The following is a 24,659-nucleotide window of genomic DNA, read 5'->3' on the forward strand; positions in this document are numbered from 1 at the left end:
CAATCCAACGATAATATATATAGGAGCTACATCTAAATCTGAAGCTATTCTATTTGCGAAATCAATCAGGACCTAATCCAATACGCTGTACAAAATGTTGTCTCAATCGAATTGATGCACTATTTATAAAAAATCGGACGCAAATATATATGGGAGCTATATCTAAATCCGATTCCAAAAAAACTTCGCACACATTAATCAGAACCTAATTCAGTACCCGGTACAAAAATTTGTCTCAATCGGACAAATATTGGAAATTTGGTACACCATTTATATAAAATCGGACGAAAATATATATGGGAGCTATATCTAAATCTGAACCAATTCCAACAAAACATCACGAAAGTCAACCTGTAATAATTTCCGTACGCTGTGCAAAATTTTGTGTTAATCGGACAAATATTGGCTGTTTGGTGCTTCATTTACATAAAATCCGACGAAACGATATATGGGAGCTATATCTAAATTTGAACCGATTCCAACAAAACTTCGCATACATCAATCAGGACATAATTCAGTACACTGTGCAAAATTTTGTCTCAATCGGACAAACATTGGCTATTTGGTTTCCTATTTACAAAAAATCGGACGAAAATATATATGGGAGCTATATCCAAGACTGAACCGATTCCAACAAAACTTCACGAACGTCAACCTGTAGTAATTTCAGTACGCTGTGCAAAATTTTGACGTTGGCCGAGGAAGACTCGGGTCGTTTCGGTTTCCTATTTACAAAAAATCGGACGAAAATATATATGGGAGCTATATCCAAATCTGAACCGATTCCAACAAAACTTCACGGACGACAACCTGTAGTAATTTCAGTACGCTGTGCAAAATTTTGACGTTGGCCGAGGAAGACTCGGGTCGTTTCGGATCGTAGACCCCTCTGTCGTGGAAACGACCGAACTTTTGTATTTTCCTTATATAGAATGTCCTTATTGTCCTGATTTTTCAATTAACCACACACACAAATATGTTTTTATAATTTATTTAAATAGATTTTTATTTACTTATCTCATCTCATCTTAGAATTGTAAAAAGAGAATGAATATTTTGAATAAGGATATTACAAAATAAAAAAATTTAAAAACAATTTTTCCCATTTCCTTACAACAATGTTTTTGTATGTTTGTTTTGTTTAGGTTTTACATCATTCCTATGTGTTAATTATTATTATTATTCTTTTCTTTATTTTAAAGAAACTATGGATGCTAAAATGAAAATTACTTATTAAAAAGAAAATTAGATATTTTACACATGAAAAAATTGGGTTTTTCCTTTGTTATTGTTTCTATATAGAACATTTCTTCCAGTTACTGTTTTTTTCTATATATAGAAGACAAAATAGCAAATATATAAATTTAACTATAAAAGCATTACATTTGTTTTTTTACTTTAGGCAGATTTACATAATTGTTAGACACTTTGTAAAGAGCACTCTTAAGGTTTTAATGAAGGTTAGGGGGGAGTACAAATGGAAAATATACAAATAGTTGTTTAAAAAAAAAATCATCAAAGGGATAAGGATATAAAAAGGGGAAGTGAGTGTGTGTGTGTGGTATAAAAAAGGAAAGGAGTATAAAATTTTAAATGCAGAATTGCAAAACATCCAGCAATTTTGGAAAACGTTAAAGGAATGACAGTGGTACACAATTTGTGAGTGACTGTGTGTGTGTGAGTACATATAAAATCAAGAAAAGATTATTTCACACGACTTTTTTTTCTAAATTAATAAAAAACAATAGTTTGAAAAAAGTGCGTCTGGCTTTTGTGGCTGTTGGTAGTGATGTTCTGCTCCATCGCTTACGCTTTCATTTTCTTTCTCTCACTATTAGGCTTGCTTTGTTTTGTTGACTGTCTCATTTTTTCTTGTTTACTTTGTCTATATATATTATATATTTATGTATGTTTTTTATGGTTTTTTGTTACAGTTTGTTTGTTGTTTACAATTATTGGGATTTAGCACCAAAGAAGAATTTGTAAATTAATGTAGCGATCAAGCCTAAAACGAATGGCAACAACCAGGATTTCATTGATGATTCTTCGGTCTTTTGTTCGCTGTTCCATGTGGGTTCGGATTTTTCGGGTACATTTGAACGTTCCTCGGCAACCAATTCACCGATTTTGTATTGTTTCATCATTTCACGGGCATCGGAACTGTGGCCAACATCTTCGAAATGTTCTGTGGCGTCTTTGCCGGCCTGTTCGATCAAGACTTCTTCGCCACCGGGATGCTGGAAATAGAAAAAGAAAAAAACAAATTGGGAAGTTAATATCAAAATTGTAAAAAAATAAAATAAGGTTTCTCTTAATTTTCAAAATAATTTAAAAATATTAGAATATTGGACTTCTTTGAGAGACTTTCAGAAGAAGAAATTATGGTATTCAAGGAGATCCTTTGGTTTTCTATGAGAATACAAGATCATAAGGTATTCTCATAGAAGACCCTTTTTGGTCTGCTATGAGGAGATATTTTGGTATTCTATGAGTCTTCTGGGAAAAGTCCCTTTGGTCTTTTATGAGAAGTACCATTGGTCTTCTATGAGAAGACCCTTTGGTCTTCTATGAGAAGATTCTTTGTTCTTCTATGAGAAAATGGCTTTTCTTCTTCTATGAGAAGATCATTTAGTATTCTATGAGAGGACCCTTTGGTCTTTTTAAGAGAAGACACTTTGGTCTTCTACGAGAAGACCATTTGGTCTTCTATGAAAACCTCCCTTGGTCTTCTATGAGAAGATATTTTTGTCTTTTATGAGAAAACCCTTTTGGTCTCCTATGAGAAGACCCTTTGATTTTCTATGAGAAGACCCTTTGGTCTTCTATGAGAAGATTCTTTGTTCTTCTATGAGAAAATGGATTTTCTTCTTCTATGAGAAGATCATTTAGTATTCTATGAGAGGACCCTTTGGTCTTTTTAAGAGAAGACACTTTGGTCTTCTACGAGAAGACCATTTGGTCTTCTATGAAAACCTCCCTTGGTCTTCTATGAGAAGATATTTTTGTCTTCTATGAGAAAACCCTTTTGGTCTTCTATGAGAAGATCCTTTGATTTTCTATGAGAAGGCTCTTTGGTCTTGTATAAAAATATCCTTTGGTATTCTATGAGAAGTCCCCTAGGTCTTTTATAAGAGCACCCTTGGTCTTGTATGAGAAGACCCCAGGGTCTTCTTGATAAGACCCTTTGGTCTTCTATGAGAAGACCCTTTGGTCTTCAATGAGAAAACCCTTTGGTCTTCTATGAGAATACCCTTTGGTCTTCAGGAGAAGTCCCTTTTATCTTTTATAAGAAGACCCTTTTGGTCTTCTATGAGAAGAGCTTTTGATTTTCTATGAGAAGGCCCTTTGGTCTTGTATAAAAATATCCTTTAAGAAGTCCCCTAGGTCTTTTATAAGAGCACCCTTTGTCTTTTATGAGAAGACCCCTTGGTCTTCTTGATAAGACCCTTTGGTCTTCTATGAGAAGACCGTTGGGTCTTCTATGAGAAGACTGTTGGGTCTTCTATGAGAAGACCGTTGGGTATTCTATGAGAAGACCGTTGGGTCTTCTATGAGAAGACCCTTTGGTCTTCTATGAGAATACCGTTGGGTCTTCTCATAGAAGCCCTTTGGTCTCCTATGAGAAGACCTTTTGGTCTTCTATGAGAGGACCCTTTGGTCCTCTACGAGAAGACCCTTTGGTCTTCTATGAGAAGACCCCATGGTCATTTATGGGAAGACCCCTTGGTCTTGAAAGACTTCTGTTCCTCTATGAAAAAAATCCTTTTCAGCTATGGGAACACCTTCTGATCCACATATGACAAATGGTTTTGGTCCGCAATAAAAAAATACATTCTGGTCGACTACGAGAAAGACCTTTTGGCCCACTATGAGAAGAGCTTCTGGTGTTTTTGAGAGGATTTCCTTTGAGTCCATTATCAAAGGGACTCTTCTATAAGTAGATTTTTGAGCAGATCGATTGGTTTGCTAGGAGAAGTCTTGTTGGTCTTCTATGAGAAAAGCTTCTTCTCCACTATTAGAAGAGGTTTCGTTCGATTATTACAAGGAAGATCCTTTGGAATACTACTAGACTCTTGGTCTACAGGTGAGAGAATATATTAGTTCCCAAATTATCCACTATGAGAAGATCATCTGAAAATCTTCTAATTCACTGCCTGAGAAGAGGTTCTGTTCAAAAATTAGAAAACTTTCTGAAACACTATGAGAAACCCTACTATTTAAAGACATTTTGGCCCACTATGAGAATAAATCTTGTCCTGTGGACCATACGATCCATCATGAAATTAGCTATTGTTTTTTTTTTATTTTATTTTTTTTATGACCTTCTGGACCACCTACGTGAAAAAGCTATGAAAAGATATTTTCCATCCGGTTACAAATTGTGGATTATTCTTTAAAAATATTTTAGGGAGTCTTCTTATGCTTGAATTTTAATAAGTAATTTTTCAGGATGTCTACTTAGGCGTGTTTTTTTAAATATATCTTTATAAAGATACAAATATTTTTTAATTAGTCTCCTTAGGCTTGGATTTTTATAGAATAATTTTAAGGTATATCAAAAGGCGTAGGATTCTAAAATATTTTTTAGGGAGCTACCATCGGCCCATACCCTAGTGATGAATAACCGAAGAAATTTTGCTATAAAATCTGTTTTTTTTTTTTTTGTTTACAGCTGATTAAAAATCGAATGCTTTCTATTCCAACATTTTTAACAAAATCAAAAGAAAAAACTGGTTTTGCAAAAAACACGATTTTTGTCAATAACAATGTCCGGTCGCAGTAGAAATTCTTCTATATGCCCAAATTCACTGATCTATCGCCGAATTTATTTCCAAATCCAATACACACGCACAACAACACTAGCAAATGAATGTATTAAATAACAATGACGACAACGACGATACATACAAGTCGCCTTTTGGACGACGAAACGTTCTCTATTCTTTACACCGTATGTAAATCTTTGATGAAATGCTTGCTTGGTTATTGAAGGTCGGAAGAAATTAGAATTTCAAATTTACCCCTGAGGCGTTTTGAAATAGCTAACTAAAGAAGAAAAAGACAAAAAAAGAATATTTGTGTATATCATTAGAATGCATTGCATGATCGTGGAGTTTATAGTGTTGGGTAATATTTTTTTCCAGACACAACATTGATTTTTTTATTTGATTTTTTAAAGGAAGATTAATTTTTTTTATAAATAAATGGGTTTTAAATTAACACAATTATATATTTGTTTAATTTAAAATATTAATAAAAAACAAATAAAAAACGGTGCATTATTCAATTCAATTTATTGAACTTGAAATTCAAAACCTTCTGGCCCATTATAGCCCATAATAAATGGTCTGTCTCCGAACCAGCAAGAATGTATAATTTTTTTACTATGATATCAATTTTCCCTTGATGATATCGAAAAAAATATTAAAAATTGATAGATTCTTGCAGACTAAATTTGTTATATTAAAATCCACGTATATGGACAAAATTTGTGTAAATATTTCTTTCCATTTTTTCCCTCAAATATTATTATATATACCCTAATGTATTAGTTTTTCGCCCATTAACTGTTATGTCAATCAAATATAGACTAACGTTATCACCAACAGCATTTAAAAAAAAAAGAAAGAAAAAAACTGTAGACTCCAATGTGTCATGCAATACATTTACAAAATGATCAACACAACAACGATACCATTCCAAAGGTTAAAGAGTAGAGGAAACGAAAAACTAAAGGGAAACGAAAAACTGTGCACATAATACTAATGCTAATACACATGTGGTAAATATGAAAGGTCTTCAATGTTAACAGCTGATTATTAATTATATAAGTTTGAAATGAAAATAAAAAACATCAACAGCAGCAGCGAAACACTAATCAGTTTGCAGATTATCTACATTCGAAATTCAGTGAAAGTCATATAAACAAAAATGATATACATAAATGTAGATTTAGGTGTGTGTATTAGGGTGTTTCGTGATTAATGATTTTGAAAGTCATTTAGATAAGAGAAGAAATATACATTTGTGGTTTTTTGCAAAAGATGAAAATACAAAAGAGATTTAAATCAAATGTTAGAAATGTAACGGATATTAGAATAAAAATATGTTTTCCAGGGAGTTTTCTTAGGCTTGGATTTTAATAAGTATTTTTTTAGACAGTCTCCATAGGCGTATTTTTTAAATATACTTTTATGAAGGCTTGAGGCTTGGATTTTAATAAAATATTTTTTAAATTTTTAATTTTTTTTTTAAATTTGGTGAAAAATCAATTCGTTAAGAGAGATATGAAATTATATTAGAAATATTCTTTGCAATCCGGACAATATATTTTTAGTGGAATTTTGAAAAATAACGGTAGTTTTTCTTTTTGTTGTCCCATTATATGAATATTTCTTAAACGGATGGTGACTGGAGATGAGAAATGGATCACATACGATAACCCTGTGCGAAAACGAACGTGATCAAAGAGCGGTGGGACTGGGAAGGAATTATATATTATGAGTTGCTTCCATATTGCCAAAAGATAAATTCTAATCTCTGCTGTTAACCACTGAACCGTTTGATGATATCAATTGGGCACAAACAGACAGAATTGGCCAACAGGAGAGGCGTTGCGTTCCACCAGGACAGCGCTAGGCCACACACATCTACAGTGACTTGCCAGAAACTTCGGGAGCTTGGTTGGGAGGTTTTAATGCATACAGTCCGGACTTGGCACCAAGCGATTATCATTGCGATTTCTTGCATTGCAAAATTTCTTTAATGATAAAATTTGGTATCTAGGGAGGATTGCGAAAATCGACTATTAGAGTTTTTTTTTGCAAGTAGAAGGCAAGACTTCTATGAGAGAGGCAGTATGAAGTAACATTTAAAATTGCAAGAAAAAAAAGGTGCATATTTGGCCCGCATCGGGCATTCCGAAGCATGTAGTTCATATAAAAATAATGGATTTCTTTTTTCCCAACCTAATATTTTTGTAAGGTAGATATATGGAGTGGATTTTTTAAATTAATTTTTCAAGCCCGTGATTTTTTTAAATTAATTTTTCAAGCCGTATAAAGAGTCGTTGATTTTTTAACATCAAATTTTCAACACCTATAAAGATTGGTGGATTATTTAAATTATTTTTTCAAGGCTCATAAGGAGTCCTCGATTTTTTTAAATTAATTAAGGAGGCGTGAATTGTTTTTGAATTAATATTTTAAAGGCCTATAAGAAGGCGTGGATCTTTTAAATTAATTTTTTAAAGGACTATAAGAAGGCGTGGATCTTTTAAATTAATTTTTTAAAGGACTATAAGAAGGCGTGGATCTTTTAAATTAATTTTTTAAAGGACTATAAGAAGGCGTGGATCTATTTTTTCAATTATTTTTTTTAAGGCTTATAAGAAGGCATGGATCTTTTAAATAAATTTTTTAAAGGCCTATAAGAAGGCATGAATCTTTAAAATTAATTTTTTAATGCCTAGGCGGATATTTTAAAATTAATTTTTTAATGCCTAGGCGGATTTTTTAAAATTAATTTTCAAGGTCTAGACTCGGGCTTGGATATTTTTAAATTAATATTTTAAGGCCTATACAAAGGGATTTTTTACAATTAAATTTTCAAGGCCTAAACATGGGCGTTGATATTTTTATATTATGCATTATGCATTTTTTGAAAATAACTTTTTTTAAATCTAGACAGGGGCGTTGATTTTTTAAATCTAATTTTTCAAGGTCTAGATATCCATATGATTTATGGAGAATATATAAGAAAAGTTGCTTCTGTGTGCCGGGAAAATCAAACACCATGCTAAGTGCTTATTCCTCTTCTATGAGTAGACCTTTTGGTCTTTTAAGAGAAAGTCTTTTGGTCTTCTGAAGGAAAACTTATTAAACATCTATGAGAAAAAACATCTGGTCTTCAGAAAACCTATTAGTCTTCTTAAAAAAACCTTCTGGTATTCAATGAGTAAACCTATAGGTCTTGAGTCTATTGATCTACGATGAGAAGACCTATCAAAATTACGAGAATGGAAAATAGTCGCAGCAATTGAGGAAGGATTTTCACCTCAGCCCGTTGTTGTTGTAGTAGCAATGCTCCGGCAACAGTTTCACTGTGACCGCCATAAATTTACAAATTAGGCTTCGTACTCTTCAGAACTGACCTCTTTGATTATCCTGTTTGCTAGAGATAAATTTGAAAGAGATAAATTTGAAATAGATATATGACAAAAAAGTAAAAATGTGGTAAAGATTGATGACACCCACATTTATTGTAACCTACTTAAAAAACCATCGCCACCGATCCTTATGCCAAAAAAATTTTAAAACTCTGAAACCTAAACAAATAATCTCATTAAAGATTCTGCAAGTTAATAATGTGATAGGTTTTCAATGTTTTTGTGTATTAGAACCCACCACAAAGTGGAAAACCAATTTCACAGATGAAAATATGAAATATAATAAAAACAAAACATCGAAAAACGATCACCTTATAAAAATTGACCTATTGACGACATGCAACCCATGTGTCACATTCAAATAAATATATACCGTTGTTTCGAAGTTGTTTTTTTAATATAACACGCACACGGCAACCAATGTCTTATGGAATCATATATTTTCAGTTTGCAATTCAAATATGAATATTGTTGTTTGTGTTGCTATTTTTTTTTCTTATTAATAGCCCACATTTATATGTGCATTGATTATTTCAAAAAAATATATATACACAAAAACTACAAACCATATACGTAAATATTTTCACTATAGATAATCAAACATTTGGCTAGTCATGTACCGAGTTCTATTATCATACAAAAACCAACAAAAAAAAAACTTTATCACATCGCAAGGTATACAACAAAAAGCATGGTGTCAGAATTCTATGTATTCCCAAACTGATAAGATTTGTAACTAAAAAAAGCTGTAAAAGTGAAGTTAAGAGTTCATCGTGTTTAACCTACACACCACATGGACAACATGAACTATGTATTCTAAATATTTAATATCCGGTCATCAAATAGGGTTACTTGAGATATGTATGGAAATCTTTTCTCTTACTGGTCATAATATTGACGGGTTAAAAATCAACGACAACTGTTTGTCTTCTTAACCAAATCGATGGTGCGATCGAGAACCACATTTTCACAGAAATTATAGTAAAACTACAGGTTTACATATTCAAGCCTAAAAAGTCACATGAAGTTTTTTGTATTACAAAATACATAAATACGAAAAAAACATGTCATCTTAAAGGTCAAATCAAATTAATTACTGGAAAGCCGGGGTTACATATTGCAGCAGGATGGAATAAAATTGTTCAAAATTATTTGATTTTTGTATGGTAAACAAATTGAAAAATTTTAGGCATATATATTTCAGGCTTTTAAATATATTTCACTGTACAAAGAAATTCTCTATCACATCAACAATTTGCATTGTCTCACATTTCTTCATGAATTAGAAACAATTTGGTTTAAATCTTTTTCAAAACTGATGATCATGTTTATCTCTACCCTTGCGATATATTTTGTATAAAATTGCGCTTTTCCATTTTTTTTTTAAGGGAGAGAGGATTCATTAACACCTCCAACATCAATCAATATGAATATTCAAATATGTCAAAACATTCAACACTTTTTACAATGTGAACAGAATTTAGATTGTCACATTTGAAGAAGACACTTTCAATTAATGCGCAATTTTCAAATGCAATTAAGCGAAGGTGGGTATTGACGGATTTATTAAACGGCATAACAATTGACTATAAAAATAAAATCTTTTTTTTTGTTTGTGCTCATCAAATTGCTTGACATTCAATTTAAAGCACGCGACAAATATCATATTTCACCCCACCAAACAAAAACAATGAAGTAAGAGGGGTATATATGATATTAAAAATATTTCAGCATAAAATCAGGTCAATTTTCTTGTGGAAATTGGAGAATTGGAGTATTGGAAATGGATATAATTGGTATAATCAATTATTAAAATAGAGGAAAACGCCCACATGAACAGCTTTATAAATTGTTAGTGAAATTAAAATGAAAATTTCATCAGCCGAAAAAAGTAGTGTGGTAGATTGCAGTAAATGATAACCAAAACAATCGATACAAAATAACAATTGAAAACTTTGAAGACGCAAATCGCCTCTAAATTCAGTATTTTAGAGCCTTGTTTTTATACACTCAGCCTTATGGCTAATAATAAGGCTATATCTACTTTGATACGGCAAAAGTAAGCCTCATCGCATTATTGGGTTTAGAGCTCATGTTTCTTTGGACAAAATCCGTTTCAGATAATTTGGAGTCGATTTACAAATGTCCGTCCGTCCGTCCGTCCATCTATCTGTCTGTGTGTTTTTGTGGCTGTATGGTGTGCACAATAATTCTCGATTTGATCCAAACTTTACACATCGTAATACATTCACCAAACGTAGATCATGTCCGAAGATGAGACCCATCGATCCACTCCTTGTGGTACCTCCCATGCAATGGGTTAAAATCTTTAAAATTAGTTGATCCAATATCAAGCAAATGGAATGTCCTATTTGATTCAAAATTTGCAAATAATCGAGGGTATCCCTCGGTCCACTTATTCTAATACCTCCTCCACAAAGTGTAAATATTTTGAAAATTTGACACATCTCAGATGACAATTTTTGCCGAGGGCTCTGATATCACGTCGAACTATAATAAGAAGAAACAAAGAACGAGCTAACAAATTATTCAGCAAAATATAAATAGGACCATGGAGAAATATTTATGAAAGGAAACGTTTCGTTTGGTAAATAGGAAGATATAGGAGCACCCATCGCTAAAAAGAAGAAACGGAAACTTATTGAAATGTGTTTAAGATTTGTATAAAAATATAAAAAATAAGTGCCTTTGTGTATTTATAAAAACAAAAAACAAAATGTATACGCATACCATATTTGTTAGAAAATATTCAGATTTTCGCCGAAATTCGATTCAAACATCCGACAAATGTCAGAATTGTTTTACAAATTTTCGAATAAATCATTCAAAAGTATTCAGAATTGTTTCCGAATTTCTGAACAAACTTCCGACAATTTTTTGAATTTCGGATCAAACGCTCGATTTTTTTAGAACTTCTGTAAAAGGATCCGAATATCTTTCTATTTTCTGCCCATTGTCTAATTTTACTTTTTTCATAAAATTTCTCTTCTTTTCACCAGATTTTTTATGAATTCAACATTCGAGTGAATTTTTCTTCCTATTTTTTTTTTATTTTATTTTCGGTACAAATTCGAAATTTGGGCAGAGTTTCGTTCCAAATTTTGAAAAAAATTCGGAACAAATTATTAGTGAAACATGACCTGAAGAATTTATTTACCAACAATTCAAAGACAAAATGAATAGAATGATCAAATAATTTGAATTAAATGTGTCTTAATTCACCATCCTTTTGAAACAAAATATTAATCGCTCTTTTAAAAACATTTTTATTTTATGAAAGCTAGAGAAAAGCTAAAATTTCTTGTGTAAATTATTTTTCCAAAAACAGTCTCTCCAAGTTACATTTCAAATACAAAATAATCACTCATCCAGACGCAACCACAAAAATGTTAAAAAAAACTTCAACACATTTTTTTCTAATTTCATTACTATGAAAGTAAACGTTGCTAAGGACTTAATAAAAATACGACCAGCATTTTTTCAAACATATGCTCAACTCCGCTTAGATTGATCATGGCTTTTAAAACTTTCTAGAAATGCAAAGATTAAACAAAAATTAATTTAATACTACAACAAAAATGAAAAAAAAAAATAATAATGACAATGCCAAAATCTAATATCAATATAGGTATAAAAATAAAAAAAGATTCCACTGATCTACACGCAAAATATAAAAATGATTGACCGACAATACCATAAAATTATATTAATATATGATAACTATCATCTATTGATCCTGAAGATCGAATAGAAATATGATGAGTATTTGTATAAAAAAGTCCAACTCCAAAACATGAACTTTTTCGGTCATTTGCCGTCACTAAAAACTTTCTAGAAATGCAGAGATCATTACATCCCAAAAACAACAACAAAAAAGAAATCAAAATAATAACAATGACAGTGGCAAATTCTAATATCAATATATAAAAGATTCCACTGGTCCACACGCAACATATAAAAAAGTATTGACCCCCAAAAACAAAAATATGTTGTATGGAGTAGCAGCCCTTCGATAACAGATGATGATAAGAGGAAGATTCGATTTGACAATAATTTGCCAGTCATCTATATTTTCTGGTCCCAAGAAACAACTCCAAGACAGTTCAATAGTTTTGTACTACGTGTTATAAAGGCATACAAAACTGTTTACCAATACAAACTAATTTATCTAATCTAGGGGGGGAAAGGTGGTCGTCGAGACTCTCAATATATAGAATGTGGTAATAATAAAAAAATATGGGACAGGCAGGGCAAACACAAAGCCAGTTAGTACATATAAAACGACTTTAGATTAATATGAAAAAAAATTAATTAGAGGTTCTCTCATGCAATATTGATAAAAAAAATAAAGAAATATATAATATACTCAACATTGTTATAATATGCGTTTTAAATTCTCTATATGAAATAAGATTTTAATGTGGGTATAATTGAGTTTTATAGAAAATGGGGGGTGGAGAAGATAAACGCGTTTCAGTTCTAATATTTTGTGCGGGTAATTTGAAAAATGTACTCAATTTAGCTTAGAATGGTAGCACCGAGAATTGAACTGACAATGTGTTAATTATTATTACATATTCAAAAATATTTATTAATCGACATTGTCTGGTTTTTGTTGTATAAATACACAAAAGAGAAATTCCGATACTATTTCTTCCACAATATAAAGAGTGAAAGTTCAAAGTTCAGAGTCCAAGAAAAAAACATGCATATTTGCAAAAAAAAAAAACTAAAAACAAAAAAGATTTTCTCATCAAATTGTTGCATAGTCTGCCTATCTTTCGACCTTCTATCGCCTTCTATTGGAATTGATTAATCCCAAAATTTGGTTTGACTTTCTCCCAAACAGAAACAAGATCTAAACATGAAGAATCGTCACAATACTAACCACACATTGATGATCAAAGGCCAAAAATAATGGTTCACAATACCTTGCACAATGTTAAATTGATAACAAGATTTCCAATAAAAATAGAACGAAAATCCATTCTGAAGTTGTATTTCGAATTCGAAATAAATAGAAGCTCGAGCTAGACTTCATATATGTATGTAGGTATTATCAGTGATATCAGTGTATTCAGACATTTGGATTTTTTCTGCTTCATCACGATGAATTAGTAAACCATTTTTTTTTCTTATTACAAACAAAAAAATGTTCCAGGGAAGTCGAAATTCGGCAGCAGCCGCAAGTAATTGAAAGAATCTAATGATAACAGATGTTTACAATTACAAGTATCTGTCAATAAGAAAACAAACAACAACAACAACAACAGTGGCTGGGCCAAACAGACTGACTTGCAACTAAAACAAGAAAAAACAACAAATTGCGTACTATTATTTTACATGTTTTTTTTTTGTTCACTTCTAATTGTTAATAATTTTTTGTTAACCCATCTTGTCAGGTTTTGCACACGTATGTTCATCGTATTGTTCATCGTATTAGATTGCTTCTAACAAGTAGGTAAAACGTCGAATATGATAATAATGATGATAATTTTGTTGGTCCCCCTCTCCCCCTCAGCAACAACAACAAGAATTATATACAGACACACACACACTCATGCATCACCGACAAACAAATATACTCACCTCATTGAGAAAAGCGGTCACGTCATACACGTTGTTGTGAATAATGAACCAATTCTTGTCTTTGGTGTTATTTTTGGCAACTTCGGCGCGGGTAAAGTATTTAACGTTTTCCGATGACATGTTTTTTCTTTTTGTTCTTAGTTTTTAATATAAAAATAAATGTTTTTTTTAATAAATTATTGTTAAGCTTTTCTTCGTTAAAGCTGAAATCTCCTCCTAGCACGGCCGAAGTATGAATGATAGTGTTTAGGGACAGAGGTGGAAGCGAGTTGACAATGACTCGGCGGCGGGTTGACGGCGTTGGCTTTATTTAATGTGCACGCCGCTGATTTTATATTATTGAAATCGGCGCCATTAAATGAAAACCAACGCCGTTATTAAAATGTTATGATGACAGGGATGGAAAATATAGTGCTTTCGTACATTTTTTTGGTAATAAATGACGTTTACACATTTAAAGTAGGTTTACAAATAACATTTGATAATGACTAAAGGCTGAATAGGGGTTTATCTTTTTAATCAGGCTGAATTTACCATGATTAACTATACAATTTTAAAGCGGTTTTACATATAACATTTAATCATGATTAAAGACTGAATCAGGTTTTATTTTCTTAATCAGGCTGAATTTACCACGACTTATCATACAAATGTAAATCATCATGATCGAAATCATGATACTAATGAGATGCAACGTGGTTTTTGAACAAAACAATACAATTCTCTCACAATATATCAATATTGGCAACTGTTTTTTGATTTTATATTTAACGGTAGCCAAATGCAAAAACGAAATCAAAAGAAAATAAAAAAAATAATTAAAAAAAAACATGTCCATTGTTGTAATTTTCCTTTTCATTTTCAAATTGCAAACAAATATTTTTTGGCGCGAATTAATAATTTGTATAATTGTGTTAGTCTGCTTTTCCACTGGCAGATTTTTATTTGGCAAATTTTTTGTTTTCTCTTTTGAAATTTTCGCTTGCTTTTCCATTTGCAAATTTTTCTTTGCCAAATTTGCGAATCAAAATACAAAAGAAAGAAAATAAAAGTCAAAAGTGTTTGCATTTTAAAGATTTTTTTAATATTTTATTTATAATATATTTTATTATATAAATTGCAAAAATTAAAAATTAATTTCACTTGCACAAATTAAAGCAACAGGTTTGTAAACAAAAGCCGGCTGTGTGTCAGTAAAGCGAATAGGTTCAAAAGAAAATGTCAACAAAATTGTTTTCAACGAACAGAGCAAAGCAGAAAAATATTTGTTTGCAATTTGAAATTGAAAAGAAAAATTACAAGAATTTCATTATTTTTCAATGCTGTGATCATCGGGATTGTCAAAAAATCACCTTAAAACACAAACATTTTATAAATAAACTTTGTTGTCTTTTGATTTTAATTTTTGCATTTAACAGCCGTTAAATATGAAAACAAACAACATTCGAAAACAGTTTTAAATTGTTGTACATTGTGACAGAGTTGTATTTTTTCGTACAAAATCCGCGTTGTATCTCACGATTTCGATCATGATTAAAATAAACCCTGCCGCATGATGATTTAAATTCGCATGATAAATCTTGGTAAAATCAGCCTAAATAAAAAAAATAAACCTCGATGCAGCCTTTAATCCAAATTAAATGTTATGTGTAAATCCCCCTTTATAGTACGTATACATTTAACCGGATTTCGTTAACCCAGTGGGTTTCAATTGTCATTCAATTCAATTCTTAAACGTAAGTCCGCCTTAAATGTTTAGTAAATGTAATAAATAAATTATTAGAGAAATATTTGTTCTCGTCTTTTATAGCTACCCAGTGGGAAAAATGAGAACATATTACACTGAAAATAGATTTAGTAATACGTTATAAACGAGAAAATAATTTAATTTTTTAATTGAACTAATTTCTTACTTAATGTTAAGAGGGCCCCAAAGAATTTGTAAACAAAGTTTTAAAACATTGGGTCGCCAATTTATATATACAACTGTGTTCAATAAAATAGTAGTGCAGTTGGGTTGTGAGTACTGAACTGTAAAATTGTTTAGAAAAACTCAAAATAAATAGTATTAGGTTCGTTCCCGTACTTTTTGATAGTAAAGCTAGTAAAAGAGCGAACTATCAAAAATTACTCTCACATACAAGATTTGCGCAAAAAGTAAAGGAACGAAAAATAGTTAAAACATGAAGAAATGTCAAAATCAAAAATTTCATTTGTTAAGGACGAAAAAAATACTACAGAAACCTAATACACAAAAAAAGTTAAACGGCGCCTTATTGAATATTTGGAAGTGGAGTTTCCAAGCCCGGAAAGGCTTACATGGCTGGACGCTCCCATAATGTTAATGCTATTGAAATTGGTATATATTATGCGAACTAGAACAACAAGATATGGAACAAGTCAAGTTTAGGGGCTCGATTCGGATCATTTTGAAATGATTACCGTAAGTAGCCCTCCTTGCGTGGATTACAGTGATATACATTTCATGTGGGAAAATGTATACTTCCCGAGATATTGGTCTTGATATTTCGGAACATATTTTGTTTAAAACAACCCTTTTTCTATTGCCACCAAGGCAATATGGGTATCATTAAAAGGTTATGCCGCGTATTTTTTAGAGAACTTAAGAATAAGACATTCACATATGGACAGGCTCATACATGGCTACGCAATATATTCTTCATCTAGTTATATAACACAAACTATAACCTTTAAAATGATACGGCTAATTAAAACAACATACTCTCCGAACTTTCAAGGCCCATATCTCGGGAAGTAGCACTGTAAATAGTTCACCGAGGACTACTTACTGTAAAAATGTCAAAGCGATCCAAGTGGAGCCCCTAAACTTGTCTTAAGCCCAAGATATTTTGGTACGATTGACCAACCGAAGTCTTCATTCAAAGTATCTTCATCTGAATCTTCTGCCAGCCATTCATCTTCATTCAAAAGAGAATAAAAAAAACTGTTTGTCCATTTTTAAATTTCTTATTTGTTTTTTTTTTTTTTAAAGCAAATGTGTGTGCGTCTGTGCGTGTGTCCCTTTTGTTGAAGCCCTAACTTTCATATGCTTTATTTCGGACTCTATATCTCTGGCAATCAAATGTCAAATTCATAATTTACTACATTTACTATTTCGTGCTAGGCCAAATTGGTCTTGCAGAAAATAGGAGAAGAGAACGCCATTTTGGTTTTAACTCTCTTAAATTTAACTTCAATTTTTCCTACTTTTTGGCGTAAGGAAACGCTTTTCTAGCAACAATTGCAAAACTAGTACAATATAGTACTATATTGCAGGTTTGGGAACACAGCTATTAATTCTCTTTATAATTTTAAACACATTTTTTCTGGGAAAAATATTTTTTATTGTTCTGTTCATAGAAATGTTAGTAACTTAAGAAGAAAAAATGTTGGATAAAAGCAATTGTTTGATAAATTGAAAACATTCTGGAAAAAATGTTATATACTCATTTGGAACCCAGAAAGCCAAATAATAACCACTTCAGAGTACCGAAAAAGTCACATCGATGAGAAAATGGTTCTAAAAAGTACGCAAATAGAACGGGAATTTTTCAATGAAAGATATGTACATAGATCTACTTAGAAAAGTTTCCGCATAAATATGTTCCTCACTAAAAGAACCCAGAAAATGCTGTTAAAACCTTAAAACAACCGAAAATAGAGCGGTACTTATATTTGAGGCCTATGTTCAAATCTTGAAATGTGCAAACCCCGCATTCTGTAATTACAGTTATTTTGGTGGGAAAATGTCGTTATAACCATCAAAATACGAAAAATTGGAGATTTTTGGACATTGAAGATTCAAAATATAAAATTGGTTGAAAAACGTGCCTCAAATTACCAAAACAACGAATAATGGAGGTACCGATCTATGAAGGCTACTCCGAAACATTGTCCCATATTAATAATTTTTGGTATAGATTATTTTTATCCAATGAGAATCCCAAATATCAAAATATAACGAATTCGTTTGTAAAACGTTGACCATTATTGACAGTTTTAATAGGAAGTTTTTGTACACAGGGAGAACCCAAAATACCAAATTAGGCTGAAAAACTACCCCAAAGCTTCAAAATATCGAATATTGGGGCGTATACCAATACCAAAAAATTTCCAAGATCTGTGTTCATTATTGCGCGACGTAAGGTTATTTAATCAGACAAACGGACATAGCTAAATCGACATAGAATTGTATTCTGATTATGAATAAATGGGTTTTCAAGTGAATATACACTCACTTCACCTTGTCTGAATAATACATTTTTAACCCTTTGAGCCCCGAATTTTTTTCCGTAATCATAGAACAATTTTCTGTTCACAGATTTAATGCAACTATCCTAGATAGGATATGGACAAAATTTGACATCCCTACATCCTTGCATTCGGGAGATACAGTACATTCTTTCTGAAAAATAAAAGCCCAATATCAAGAAAACCAAATGCAAAATCGACGAAAAAATTATTTTATAGATTTTATATATTCTGTTTTACAAGAATTAAAAATAATTCTGATGGCAGAATTTGTACATTTCAAATACGAAGCGATTTAAATAATTTGGACTGTATACACAAATTAGTACTGTACACATTTTTGCCCTCTTCTCTATATCAAAAAGCTTATAACTTTACGAAAAAGTTGAATTTTTTAGATTTTTCTTCTGATATGTTTCGTCCATAATCAGGACTTGACATATGAAATCCCAAGAATATATATCTACTAGCAGCATTTTAAATATAAGATCTAAAACATTTTGTTGCCTCTGGGCAAAATTGGGCCACAAAGGGTTAAGAAATACAGATTTTTTAGCACTGTTTTAGCACAATTTGGCACTAGCATTTTTTATCAACCAAGCCAAAAGTTTTGGCAACACTGGTTGCAATAAATCGTAGCGCATACAGCATTTAGCATTTTTATACAATTCTAAATTAAACAACAGTTTTGGCTGTGTATTGATGTTACTATTCCGTGATTGGGGGAATTCGAACATACTGGGTCTCATGCATAAAACGTGAGCTTGAGCTCGGACTCGATTTTTTGAGTAAAAGGTGCTTGTCGTATGCATAATAAAATATGATGTATTTGCTTTTACTCACTGCTCACGTTTGATCTGTTCTTGCTCAGTTTGAACTTAGAAATTGATGTTGGATGAGATTGTTCTCATTTTCGTATGCATAAAAACAAGCTTTTGCTTACTTTTGTGAGCTCTTGCTTAACTTTTGTTGAGCATGCCTCTTAGTTGACTCGCGTATACTAAAATGAATAATTATCAGTGATTGTGAACATAATTTATCACAGAAAATGTTTTTGGAAAAATAATCCATGAATATTTTGTGTTGAAGCTTGACAATAACCCCCAAACATAAACCAAAACATGTCAGCGATTGGTTGCGGGAGTCTAAAATCCGGATTTATGATGGCGAATATAAAATTAGATCATCATCGATAGCAAAATTCAAAGGGATTCATGTACTATATTGTGTACGTTCTTGGGTTTATACCCTAATAATAATATAATCCGTTAATCCCGTGTAGACGTTGTTTTATTTCCCGATACAATTCGTACCAAATAAAACGCAGGTTCATTTTTATGCGCAAAAGATTACGATTATTACAATGATTTTATTCACACAACTTTACTTTGCACTTTACTTTACACGACGGTTTCAATTCGCGATCTGATTCACAACTGACTCACTGCCTTTCCATTCCCTCTATTTATATGAGCCCTGCCTGTCGCTACAGAAGTTTCTAGACGATCTGGTAACACCTAGATCACGAACAATCTACCAATGCAACAAACACATTGAGTAACAATAACAACAACAAACTTACTGAGTGAACAATAACAACAACAAACTTGAGTAAACAAACTTACAATAACAACAACACATATACAGGCGAGGGACTAACAAGGGAATAACAAAGAAAGAGGAATAACAACAACACATATACAGGCGAGGGAATAACAAAGAAAGAGGAATAACAACAACACATATACAGGCGAGGGAATAACAAAGAAAGAGGAATGACGTTTAACAAGAATTGTACGACAATAACAAAATAGAAAATGAAAGAGGAAATGGAAGGATGTAGAAAAATCTATACAGTGGTTGTTGTTGTGAAGTTATTCAAATAAACTGCGTAGTAGAAATTTACGTTACAATTCAAATTCTTAAATTAACGGAATTCATCTAAATTAACTTAAATCTAAAGTTATATTCGTAACATTGCCCCCCGCTTAAGCCTGTTCGTCCCGAATAGGCACAGTTCCCGTTCCGTAGGGGGTCAGCCGCTCCAAATGTACAACTTTCATCTTCGACCTGGGACTGTCGCTCCTCTGGATGCGATAAACGACGTCATTTATTTTCGTGACAATCTTGTAGGGTCCTTCCCAGTGCGTTTGCAATTTGGGGCATAGTCCTTTCTTTCGTTGTGGGTTGAACAATAGTACCAGTTGCCCTTCTTGAAACCCATCGGTATTTGCCGCTCGATCGTACCTTGCCTTCATGCGGTTGCTAACCATTTTTATTCGATGTCGGACTGCATCGTGGACTTTACTAAAAGAGTTTTGGCTGTCTTCATCTTGGTTCACATCGTCGTTTGGGGTAGCACCGAATATCAAATCGCCAGGTAGCTTTAATTCATTTCCGAACAGAACTTTGGCTGGGGTCCGGGATGTGGAATCATGAATGGCCGATCTATAAGCCAATAAAAACTTTGGAATATGCTCATCCCAGTCTCGTTGGCCACTGTCCACCACTTTCCGTAGATGTTCTTCAAGGGTGCGATTGAATCTTTCCACCATGCCATCTGATTGTGGATGTAGGGGCGTCGTTCTGGTTTTCTTAATTCCGTAGGAGTCACACATTTCCTTGAAGATCGCTGATTCAAAATTCCTACCTTGATCGGAATGAACCTCAGATGGAACACCATAGCGACAAATCCAATTTTTGCTGAACACATCCACAATTGTCCTGGCTTCTTGATTTGGGATAGCATAAACCTCCGGCCATTTACTGAAGTAATCCATGACCACTAAGACATACCGGTTCCCAGAGTCGCTTGTGGGGAACGGTCCAGCTACATCCATTGCGATTCTTTCAAAAGGGGCTCCTGAATTATACTGCTGCATGTAGCCTCGACTCTTCCGTGTTGGACCTTTAGCTTTTATGCACCTTTCACAATTGGCGATCCAGTCGGCAATGGATTTTTGACAGCCGACCCAGTAGAATCTCTGCTTTACCTTTTCAGCGGTCTTTGCTATGCCAAGATGTCCTCCACTTGGCCCATCGTGAAACTCCGACAAGACATCTCTTATTTTGGAGTCTGGGACGACGATCAAGTTCCGGTGAGATTTACCGTCCTCACTTTCCCATTTGCGATATAGGCAGCCATCTTTTATAAGTAGACTGTCCCACTGGGCCCAATAGGATTTTAAAAGAGGGCTTTCGGAGGTAATTTCTTTACGACTAGGTCGCTTGCCCGTTTCAATGGCCGAAATTACTTTGCCCAGAATGGGATCTCTTCGTTGTTCCGTCGACCAATCTTCACCCGACTCAAACTGCAATAGTCGGACATCAACGATATTCTCCTTATTCTCAGCCTTTGAGCAATGCCTGCATTCTACCTTGCATGGCCGACGAGACAGGGCATCAGCATTACCGTGTTTTCCGCCTTTTCTGTGCTCGATTCTGAAATCATAACTCTGGAGCCTCTCGATCCAACGGGCTAGTTGACCTTCCGGATTCTTAAACCGCAGCAACCATTGGAGAGCAGCGTGGTCGGTCCTCAGCAGGAAATGCTGGCCATATAGGTATTTGTGGAAGTGTTTAACGCTCTCAAGGGCAGCAAGCAGCTCTCTCCTCGTCACACAGTAATTCCTCTCAGGCTTCGACAATGTCCGGCTGTAGTACCCGATGACTTTTTCCTGTCCGTCGATTTCCTGGGAAAGGACGCCACCGATGCCGCACGCACTTGCGTCTGTGTCCAGAGCAAACTTTCCGCCAGGTATAGGGTATGCCAAAATGGGGGCTCTGCATAGCATGTCTTTGAGTTTACTGAACGCCTCTTCTTGGTCGTTGCCCCACTGAAACCTCTGGCCTTTTTGCGTTAAGCGGTGTAGACAGGCGGCGATGTTGGCAAAATTTGGGACAAATCGACGGTAGTAGGTGCAGAGACCCAGAAAGCTTCGCAGCTCATGGAGATTTCGGGGCTGCGGCCAATCTCTGACGGCTTGAATTTTCTCCTTATCCGTCGATATGCCCTCCGGCGTCACGTGGTGCCCCAGGAACTTCACCTCTCGTTGGAAGAGACTGCACTTCTTTGGGTTCAGCTTGAGGCCTGAAGACGAAAGCTGCTGTAGAACATCCTTTAAGTTCTTGATGTGTTCGTCGAAGTTGCGTCCCATGACTATGATGTCATCCAGGTATATGAGGCACGACTTCCACTGCAGCCCTTTTAACACACGCTCCATCAGCCTTTCAAATGTAGCCGGGGCGTTGCAGAGTCCGAATGGCATGACATTGAACTGCCAGAGACCCCCATTAACGCCAAACGCTGTTTTCTCTTTATCTTTCTCGGCGATCTCTACTTGCCAGTACCCACTCTGCAGGTCGAGGGTGGAGAACCATGACGTCCCGGCTAATGTGTCCAATGTGTCGTCGATTCTTGGGAGCGGATAGCTGTCTTTCTTGGTGACATCATTCAACTTTCGGTAGTCCACACAAAATCGGGTGCTTCCGTCTTTCTTCTTGACCAAGACCACTGGGGAGCACCATGGACTTGACGATGGTTCTATTACACCACTCTTTTCCATTTCACTTATCAGCTTCTGGACCTCGTCTCTTTTTGCCAGGGGAACACTTCTTGGAGGCTGTTTAATGGGTCTCGCGTCTGCTGTATGGATTTCATGCTTCACCACTGATGTTCTTCCTTGGTGCTCTTTTGTCAACGCAAAGGTAGAGGCATATTTCCATAATAGCTGCTTAGCCTTGTTCCTCTCGGAAGGTGATAATTGGTGTGTCCACTCTTTTATGTAGCCGTCGAGGTGCTTCTTCTCCATGGCTGCTGGCTTTTCGGTGCTAGTTTCCAAATTAACTACAGCTTCAGCTGGTGTGCATTGTCCAACATCGGAAAATTGGCAAATTTGCTCTTGCTTGTTTGACAGGTTCAAAACTCTAACAGGAATTAATCCGTCCTTGTTGCTTTTCACCAGGGCATTCGCTATTAGGATGTTACTGTTTCTGTTTTCTGCTGGTTCCACCACCCACAACTTCTCGGCTCCACAATCTCCATTCATTGGTACCCATATTATTGCTTCGGCACAGGGCGGTATTATCTCTGGATGGTCCGTAGTCAGACGTCTAATGGGTGTACTTTCATCGTAGCCCACGTTTAACGGAATTTCGACGTTAGACCAGGTCATCACACGCTCTTTCATATCCAGATTGATACCGAAGGCAATCATAAAATCTGCGCCTATTATCACTTCGTCTACGATATCGGCAACTATAAACTCGTAATTCACCGATTTATTGGCAATAGTTAGTCTCAGGGTAATCTTGCCGTGTACTGCCGCGGGCTCCCCCGTTGCTGTGCGCAGTCTGACTCCATTAATTTGCGTTATTTTTCCCTTTACCAGATCTGATCTTATGATGGACTTTGATGCGCCAGTATCTAACGTCAGAACTCGCTTGTCACCATTGATGTACCCAGTTGTTGTTAGGTTGTGACTTTTCTGTTGTACTATTGCTATGGAGATTGTGGGGCCATCGTCGATGGGAGCCAGTTCATGCCCCGCTGGACTGGCTCGATTTAGTTTAACGGTGACTCATTGGTGGACTGTTGAGCCATTCGTCTACCATCTTTCGTTGGAGGTGGTGACGATGACCTGGATCGTTTGCGCTTAGCTCTGCATTCGCGCGCAATATGACCTGCTTTATCGCAGTTGTAGCATCTAACCCTGGGCTTAGTCATCCCTACTAACTTTGTTTCTTCTATTACCTGCCTCATGGCGTCCTTGATCGAGTTAACGAGAGATTTGGGTTCGCAACCTTCGGTCTCCAGTTGGCGAATCTTGTGGGTCTGGGGCTTAACAATTATTCTTGCCGTCTCTTGGGCAAGGGCAAACGACACGGTTTCGGCAAATGACGCTTTTGGTGACGCATATGTTGCACATTTAATCTCAGGGTCACGTATGCCATTCACAAAGGTTTCGATTTTAATACGGTCCACCAATGGGTGATTCTCTCCTGGATACGCCATTAGCACCAAACGTTCCACCTCAGCTGCAAAGTCTTGCAACGTCTCGTTTGCCCTCTGCACTCTTCCCCTTAATTCCATAAGGTAGATGTTTTGTTTATGTTCGCCACCGTACTTACGTTCCAGTGCAGCAATAACATATTCATAGTTGTTCCTAGAAGCGACAGGAATACTCTGTATAACATCAGCAGCACTGCCCTTCAATGCCAGAAGTAGTGCAACCGCTTTGTCGCTGTCGTTCCACGAATTTCTAGAAGCCACTGTCTCGAACTGTAACTTGAAAACATTGAATGACGTAGAGCCGTCGAATACAGGAGGTTTGATTTTTAGTGTGTTATCAGGAACTCGCACCGGACCACCTTTAATTTCCAGTTCCGACATTTTCTTCTCCAGATTCGTAAACCTGTGGTCGTGGGCCAGAAATTTCTCATCCACAGACAGAATCTTCTCGTCAACCGACTGCACTTTCTTATCCAACTCTTTAATTTGGACCTCCACGGTTTCCACTCTCCTTCCAATAACTTCTGTAATGTTCTCGAGTTTCTCGTTCATTATTCTCGAATTTTCGAATTCTCCGCCTTGAGTTCATCTAACTTTCTG

The 24,659-nt window shown here is 34.7% G+C and overlaps 2 protein-coding genes across 2 annotated transcripts in view; one reads left to right on the top strand and one right to left on the bottom strand.

The window, feature by feature from the left end:
• The window catches only part of LOC133338085 (uncharacterized), a 76,819-nt gene that overhangs the window by 15,027 nt on the left and 37,133 nt on the right, over positions 1-24,659 (top strand). The window lies entirely within an intron of this gene.
• LOC133338084 (cytochrome b5) lies at positions 1,945-13,932 on the bottom strand. The gene is made up of 2 exons (XM_061546269.1): positions 13,778-13,932; positions 1,945-2,237 (listed from the first exon to the last, which is right to left on the bottom strand). The coding sequence occupies exons 1-2, from the start codon at positions 13,895-13,897 to the stop codon at positions 1,953-1,955; spliced, it is 405 nt and encodes a 134-aa protein (XP_061402253.1). The 5' UTR covers positions 13,898-13,932; the 3' UTR covers positions 1,945-1,952.

Source organism: Musca vetustissima, unplaced genomic scaffold (assembly GCF_032173495.1).
Source record: "Musca vetustissima isolate MV318-11 ecotype Yass unplaced genomic scaffold, APGP_CSIRO_Mvet_v1 utg45094, whole genome shotgun sequence".
Lineage (NCBI taxonomy): Eukaryota > Metazoa > Arthropoda > Insecta > Diptera > Muscidae > Musca > Musca vetustissima.

What these genes read in the sequence shown, in the direction of transcription:
- LOC133338084 (XM_061546269.1), bottom strand. Translation starts at nt 13,897, where the DNA reads ATGTCATCGGAAAACGTTAAATACTTTACCCGCGCCGAAGTTGCCAAA. An exon ending in TGACCGCTTTTCTCAATGAG is followed by an intron (nt 2,238 to 13,777) that starts GTGAGTATATTT and finishes TTCTATTTCCAG; the next exon opens with CATCCCGGTGGCGAAGAAGT.